The 8,281-nt window shown below is 43.1% G+C and overlaps 1 protein-coding gene across 1 annotated transcript in view; it reads right to left on the bottom strand.

Moving 5' to 3' along the window:
- Nucleotides 1–1,920: 1,920 nt before the first annotated feature.
- The window catches only part of TNN (tenascin N), a gene marked incomplete at its 5' end in the record, with an annotated part of 36,665 nt that continues 30,304 nt past the window's right edge, over nucleotides 1,921–8,281 (bottom strand). Inside the window, one exon of the mRNA XM_083620035.1 lies at nucleotides 1,921–6,355. Coding sequence (XP_083476161.1) covers nucleotides 6,224–6,355 — 132 coding nt within the window. The 3' untranslated portion in view covers nucleotides 1,921–6,223. The remainder of the gene's footprint in view (nucleotides 6,356–8,281) is intronic.

Raw genomic sequence — 8,281 nt, 5'->3', positions numbered from 1 at the left:
CTAACCTGATTATTTATTGTGTCTCAGCCTCTACTTCTCATTTACTGGGTGGGAGAGAAAAGAAAACAGTTTTATTATTTTACTGGCCGCAGGGAAGCGGTTTACGCAGAGATGAAAAGGGAGCTGAAATGCTTATCTTTTCTTAGCTGAAATCTGATGACAATCACAAAAGCTCTCGTCCACAGATTCAGGCCTGCACAAATTGTAACCTACCAAGCATAACACCCAGTTGTGTGTGGTGTGCTGGGTGCTTGACATGCACACACAGGGAATTTGTAGCTTTTTTTGGTAAGGCAAGTGGTACAGGCCTGTCTGGTTCTTGTTATTCAGCTGTTGTGCCTATAGGTAGGACTGCCAAGCTAAGCAAGCAGTGAAGCAGAAGCCTAAACAGTTACCCAGGAGTACAGTGGTACCTCGGGTTAAGTACTTAATTTGTTCCGGAGGTCTGTTCTTAACCTGAAGCACCACTTTGGCTAATGGGGCCTCCTGCTGCTGCCGCACTGCTGGAGCACGATTTCTGTTCTCATGCTGAAGCAAAGTTCTTAACCCGAGGTACTATTTCTGAGTTAGCGGAGTCTGTAACCCCTTCTGGGTTAGCGGAGTCTGTAACCTTGGGTATGTAACCCAAGGTACCACTGTAATTCCAACTGAATTAAATGAGACATTCCCTAGTGTGTTTAAGTTTATAGCCTTATTATTATTAATTACTTGTACCCACCCCCCATCTAGTTGCCCCAGTACTCTGGGTGGCTTCCAACAGAATATAAAACAATACACTGTACACCAGACATTAAAAGCTTCCTGACACAGGGCTGCCTTCAGGTGCCAATGGAAGGTCGTATAATTGTTTATCTATTTGATGTCTGAAGGGTGGGCGTTCCACAGGGAGGGCACCACTACCAAGAAGGCCCTTTGCTTGGTTCCCTGTAATTTCCCTGCCAGAAGGCCCTTGCAACTGAACCTTAGTTAAGTGGGGGTCAACTTAAATTGAGTGATGGAGTTAAGGACATAGCTGTTTACTTTTTGAGATTGCTGTGGTGCCGTTTCTGTCACAGTAAAGGAAAAAATACTACAGAGTGGTTTTCCGTGCTTACTTCCATTGTGTTACCTCACAAAAAGGCACAGATACAGAGATTTTGGATATGTACAGTTACATAAATGTAAGCAGTGAGTCAATTAATTTAGTCAATAAGAGAATTCTTTCCATTCTGGCAGCAATCATTCCAGTGGTTTATTACCAATATATTGGTGGTAATTATCATTCCAGTGGTATATTACCAATATATTGGTGCAACCACTAATCTTCCTAGCTCATCCCTGTCATGCGACCAATTTCTGTGCTTTGAAAAAGCTTAGTAACTGGTCAATTGCACTTAACTATATACCACCTTTGTACTAAGGCACCTAAGGCGGTTCACAGTTTTAAAGGACTAAAGCAGATGGTACAACTTTTAAAGTTGTTGGGCCAAGGAGGGGACAGTCTGACTGGAGCAAGCCTTGATGTTGTCTGTGCCTGCCTCCTTCTCCTTCTCCCAGGGCAGATGCTCAGCTGTGGCTGTGCCTAGCACACTGGCATAGTCACAAATCATGACCTCAGTGCAGCATCACAACCACAACGTGCGATTCTTGATGTGCTGCAGCAACTCCTGTGCATGAGTCAAACTGGTCTACTTGTTGTTGCAGATCATCTTCTCTTAGCTTATCTTACAAGTGTAAAATGTTTTGTCAAAACAGAGTATGTGTGCAGACACTGGCCAACTGATTTGGGCGCCTTTCAGATTCAAGAGACCATGTAAGTTCAGCAGGTACATTGGCTTCAACTAGATGTGTGCTCCTTTGCACAACACATGAAGAACTCTAGACTAAAACTGCCATTTTATGTTCTGTGTAGGTTGGATTGCATAAAGAATTCTAAGAATATAACTTTAAAATATCTTTATTTATACGTAATAAGGATCTCCCCATCACATTCTGTGGCTAAATTATAAACTTTGCTAAACAATGTGAAATATTTCTGAAATGTTTCAAGATCCACAGTAAGTATCAAAATTGGCAATCGTATAGAAATACATTTTTTCTAACAAGCATAAGTAATTAACCATACTGGTCAAAAATAAAATTTAAGCAGAATGCAGAAGCAAACAAGACAAGTACTAACTTGATTACAGCAGAATTTAAAGCTTTTTTTAAAACTAAACTATTATGTTTCTGTCTATAAAGAGTTATTTAAAAACAAAAAACCAACAAGTTAGATACTTGGGGCCCTGTATAGTTTTGGTGAAATTTGTGTCTCCTGGACTTCTCGGTATTTGTTATTTAAAGTGTTTTTATAACAGTTTTTGTAGTTATTCATTCTCCCAAAATCTGATAACCATTTTTAAACTGGAAGTTAAGAAACACTTGTCCAAGACTCTCCTCTGTGTTCCTGGCCCAGCTGGGATTTAAAACCAGGCCACTAGATAGAAATCTAATCACTGACCCACATTTGCTTTCACTGTGACTTGGAACCGATACAACCACTAGAGATTACAAACTTTGTTTCACAAATGTGATAGGGAGAAGTTATGTTTTTACTAAAGAAAAAGAATCTTTCCCTACCACTCCCTCCACCAATATTAAGAGTATCCTGTTGAGAGAATTCTGGTAGTGGGAGGAGAGAGACATAACACTCATCTTCCTCTCTCCCTATATACATAAAATTATAAGGCTGTCATCGCACAGCTCCCATTGGAGGATTTATCGTGCTGCACCACAATACCGGAATTGCGTGAAATCAGCTTAGCCATTGGAGGATATGTAGGGAATCATCACAATCCCGGATTTGCATGAAGTCGGGGCTGGGAAGGGGGTTAAAGGGAAGGCAAGTTGCAGAACAGCAGGGCCCATGGCATGAGACTGAGAAGGAAGGGACACTAAGAGGGGGAAAGTGGTGGTAAGACAATGAGAGGGAAATGGTGGTTTTAAACAACAGCAGAGATATGAATAAAGCAGGGATGGAGAAAAACTGAGTGGGAAAATGTGGCAGTTTTAAACAATGGCAGAAGTTTGAGCAGAGTGAGGAAGGAGTACCAGTGAGGAGGGAAAATGGCATTTAAAACAAAATTTGAGAACTATGAAAAGGGAATTTGGAAAGGCTCTGCTGTGTTAGCTTCTGGGTTGACCCCATCTCTGCTATTTCTCCTTGTTAAACCTGGTTTGTTTGTGATTTAAAGACCAACCCCTCAGTGTACATCTATCCCTGCTTACACAAACCTCTGCTGTTGTTTAAAACCACAATTTTCATCCCATTCTCTCTCCATCTCTGCTTTACTCAAACTTCTGCTATTGTCTGAGTACAATGAGAAGGACACTGCCAGGGAAAAAAATGGCTATTTGCCCTCTTCCATTCCTCAGCTGCCTCATGTGAGAAAGATAAAGGATGTGGAGCCCCCACATATTTCATAGCACCTTCATACAGCATATTTGCCACATGAAGCAAATATGAACATGAAGTTCCAGATTTAATTTAGAAGAGATATTTTTATTAACAAGCAAACACCTAGACATGTGCCACATCCATCAACTGAAGTTAAGCTTCTCTAACTAAACAATTAGGTAGAATAAAGGTACAAAGTTTATCATGATGTAGGAAGGGGAACATGAGGGGAAATGGGGAAATGCAAAAGAGATTGCGAAAAAGGAGGGAGTAGGAGGGATGGAATGGCACTGGAGATGAAAGCAGGGACACGAAAGGTTCTGGCATAAGAGGGGATGGTGGCTTCATAAGAGAAGGTGAAAAGGATGCTTAATAGTTGCAATATGCAGGCAACCCCCATTTTAGGTGTGACCAATATGTGTGCAATCACACACATAGCACCAAACCCGGAAATGACTCAGAAAGGTAATAAAATACATCACTAAAAGGAAAGAGTGGGGTCAGAGTTTCAATTGCATGCGATTTCACACAAGCGCACAATGACCCGGAACACAACCCTGCACAAGTTGGGGGTTGCCTGTATGGAAGGAGAAAGATGCGGGACACTGCAGTCAAACATAACTATGCACAACTACTAGTTAGTGCATGGAGGGGGAAAGGACTACAGAGTTGTATTGCTAGATAGACTCAGCTAGGTCACACCCGGAAATGGAGAAAGTAAAGCCTTTGTACTTCACACGTGTGTGTGTGTGTGTGTGTGTGTGTGTGTGTGTGCATAATGTAACAAGACGGAGATGTGTGAGCTTGCTCCAAAGCTTACAGCACATGTTTGGAACTATATTCTGTATTTTCTATGGAGGGGTCTCTTGCCTGTATTATCCTTGCTGCTGCATGGAACACTGCATGACTTAGACCTTGAATCTGTTAAGTAAAGCATTTGAAACTTAAAGGTGTGTGGTCTGCTCATTGCAAGAGGGGTAGAAAGAGGTCAGCTGCTGTGTGCAGATGAACAATCTATAGTCCTAACGCTGTACTGCAGCTTTTGTGAGTTTAATCTCTGCTACTGGGGCTCTCAGTAGGCTAGCCCCAAATTTTGAATCCAGGTACCCAGCCGATTCTTTTGTTTATCCACACGCGTAGGTCCTCAGGGAATCATATATTAAATTCCCTCAGAGATGATGCACGAGATTACTCTGGGGATTGTTTGTGTACAAGGAGGTTGCAGAAAAAGAGTGCAGAGGAGGTATAGACACGAAAGCAAAAGGTGAAAACAGGTGTGCAAAGCAGAACTGCAGAACAAAAGAGAGAAGTGGCTTCAGAAATGGTGTTGGGAAGGTGAAAAATGAGCTTAGCAGTTGAATAGGGTGGGAAGGGGAAGCTGGAGGGGGTGAATGTGTTGGTGAGTAGAACAAGTAGGAGCGCATCCCCTAGTAAAGCATATATACAACATTAGAAATACTGACTTGCTATAAGCCCCCTTTTAGTCATACTTGAAATCAACATTAGGTGGTGCTCTAACTAAAGTTTTACACATGGCTTGGCAAACTTAGGGCTGAGTCACTTCAGGCTGCAGACAGAGGCTTAAAAGGACTGCATGCTTCTCCATAGCACAATATCTCTGCGCATAGAAAACTACATGTCTGAGAGGACTGTTCCCCTTAGCAAGGCATTTGGGGCAGGAGGATATGGAGGAACACTTGTAGTATGAAATGGTACAGTTTTGTGACTTAGTACAGAAACAATTTCTCAAGTGAAAAGAGGGTGGGAGAAAAGGGGATGAAACAATTTCTCACATGGGAATAGAGCCAAGGAACAAGAACGAACAGGGGCAACGCATTCTGCTTTGCTGCTTGAGGTGAAACGGAAACGTGTCCCCCCCATGCCCCCCCCCGGTCCCTGCTGAAGCCTGCCTCATCTGCGTTGCACAGCAGTGCTGGCTTCCAGTGAGATCTCACTTGCTCTGTGAGATCTTGCAATATTTCAGTGAGATCATGTGAGATTCGGTGAGATCTAGCCAGAAACCAGTGCTGCTGCCACTTCTCTGGCGGCAGGGTGGGGCCCCATCTCATGGCTTTTGCCACTTGAGGCTCTTGCCTCACCTTGCCTCATGGACAGGGTCAGCCCTGAAAAAGAGCAAAAGTCGTGCTTTATTTAGGAGAGGCATCTTTGAGATACAACCGCATCATTCTCAGCAGCGCTTGAGAGTTTGATACTGTTGGCTTTTGGTGACTTGACTATTGTCTTGCAGGGAACACCATGGATAGAAAAATATGTTAAATTAGCACCTTGGGTTTTGCAAAGCTACATCTCAGAAATCAGAGCACAGCAGACCAATCGGGTCCTTGTTGAGCGGAATAAGCAAAGCACCCGAGAGACAGAGCAAAGAAGGAAAAGAGATGGTGTGGTGACTTCTTTGTTTTCTCTGGCAAGGAAAAGCAAGATCCTGCTGTGGGGGAAGTTCTTGTCATGGAACAATTGGAGGTCTGGAATGGTCCTTCCTGATCCATGGTAGCTGTCAGAACCAGAGGCCACTACAAGCAGAGGGAGCCTCGATAGACATGGCCCTCCACAAGAAGAAGAATTCTGAGCCAGCCCTTAGTCTCCTACCTTATTCTTTTCAAATTGCACCCACAGTGCAGTGCAGGTTCTGTGCTGATCCCAACCAATTAAACCAGATAATTCTTCTGAGGAAGCCTGTAACCAGTTGTATGCGATTATAAATGTACTAAAATAAGCAGCCCAACATCACATGGTTACATGATAACGCATCACCATGTTTCACTTGACAAGCACCACATTTCATCCCTTTTAAACCCTGGGTTCCTTCCCTGCTAGAGATCTCCTTTTTCTACCCAAGATTGGGTGTGAGCGTGGACGGAACTTCATCTCGGTGTAAGGGATGGAGAACAAGTGGCCTTTCCATGGCTCCCAGTTAATTCCCTGGAAAGAGAAAAACAAGTAATCAAGCATCACACCGGAACAAAGGACACTGCCCTGAGCTATACCAAGTCAGACCACTGGAGGCTTGTCCTTGTCGACTGCCTGGCTGTGGTTCTCTGGAGCTTCAGGCAAGAGTCTTTTCCAGCTCTTAACTGGAAACACCAGGGATTAAACCTGGGATCTTTTGCATGCCAAAGAAACTTCTTGAATCTGTGGGCAAAAATTAAAACTCCTGCCCATGTTTATAGTAGAAATAATACCATTTCAACCATATTATTTTTCAATTACTGTTATGTATAATAATAATAGTAAAATAGTAGTAGTAATAGTAATAATAATAATAATAATAATAATAATAATAATAATAATAATTTATTTGTACCCCACCCATCTGGCTGGCTTTCCCCAGCCACTCTGGATGGCTTCCAACAAAGATTAAAAATACATTAAAATGTCACACATTAAAAACTTCCCTAAACAGGGCTGCCTTCAGATGTCTTCTCAATGTCAGGTAGTTGTTTTTCTCTTTGACACCCGGTAGGAGGGCATTCCACAGGGCGGGTGCCACTACCAAGAAGGCCCTCTGACTGGTTCCCTGTAACTTCGCTTCTTGCAATGAGAGAACCAACAGAAGACCCTCGGCACTGGACCTCAGCGTCCGGGCAGAATGATGGGGGTGGAGATGCTCCTTCAGGTATACTGGACCGAGGCCGTTTAGGGCTCTAAAGGTCAGCACCAACATTTTGAATTGTGCTCGGAAACGTACTGGGAGCCAATGTAAGTCTTTCAGGACCGGTGTTATATGGTCTCAGTGGCCACTCCCTGTCACCAGTCTAGCTGCCTCAACAGCCCCATGGATTAGATCCAGTCCCCAAAACCTTTTGATAAACTGCCATGCACCCCATCTATGAAAGTCTCTCCAGATCAGAGTGCCCCCACCAGCTTATTTTTGCAGGTCTTCAGAGCACAGATGGAGAACCTCTGTTTGTCTAACTGTCTAAAATGTTTCCTGCTCCACTGGCTTGAACACTGATGTCATATCCTATTGTTATCATGTATTACTGTGAATTGTGGTTTTAATTTCACTTTTATCCTGCATTTTATGAATGTTGTTAGCTATTCTTGTCTCTGTATGAGGAAGGGTGGAAAGAGGAGGAGGAGGAAGAAAAGTGTGCAATACTTTTGAGCATAGTAATTCTGAGTGATCAAAGCATTTCACATACACTGTCTTGTAATATAGCAAGGTAGGTCACTCTTATTAGCCTCTTATTCTTTGTGCAGGAAGAGCTTGCCAAAGGCTACCACCTGGCTGTGAGATTCAACCTGGGGAGGAAGAGCCTTTCCTGAGTCATAGTTGTCTCTAAACCACTAAGGCACTGCACTGCTCTGTGGCGCCTCTTTCTCCATAAATCTGCTGCAATGTGCTTTTCAGCAGAAATGCGGCAAAAGTGCACAAGGGCTCATCTTCCCATCTTTCAGGCTCTTTGTTCCAGACCTCAGCAGCCATTTTCTGACATATTCAGGGGGCGGGAGTCTGTGCTCGTGATTAAGTTGTGAGAATTTCAGTTTTCAGATTTTCCTAACAACTGTATGAGAAAACCTAATACTGCAATCCTATATGGGAATAAGTGTCCGTGGGGCTCACATTTGAGTAGACATGTGTAAAAATGTTTTAATGGATGAATCCAATGAAAAAACAAATCAAACATTGCAGCCCAAGGAATAACAACTCCTGACATAAATTCAGAGTTAAGAGATGGCAGAATAGAAAGAGTTTCCATTCCATTTGTGAGACAGGTAAGGCAGTTCCAAACTTTTAATGACAACCGCAGGGAAGTGCCTCATGTTGCCAGCATTTTAGCAGGCACTTGGGGGGAAAATCGCACACCTGATATATAAAAGGAGAACCATGCAGCAGGTGTGGGG

The sequence above is a fragment of the Podarcis filfolensis genome (genome assembly GCF_964270895.1).
Source record: "Podarcis filfolensis genome assembly, chromosome: 6".
Classification (NCBI taxonomy): Eukaryota; Metazoa; Chordata; class Lepidosauria; order Squamata; family Lacertidae; genus Podarcis; species Podarcis filfolensis.
This window is presented reverse-complemented; position numbering and strand designations above follow the sequence as displayed.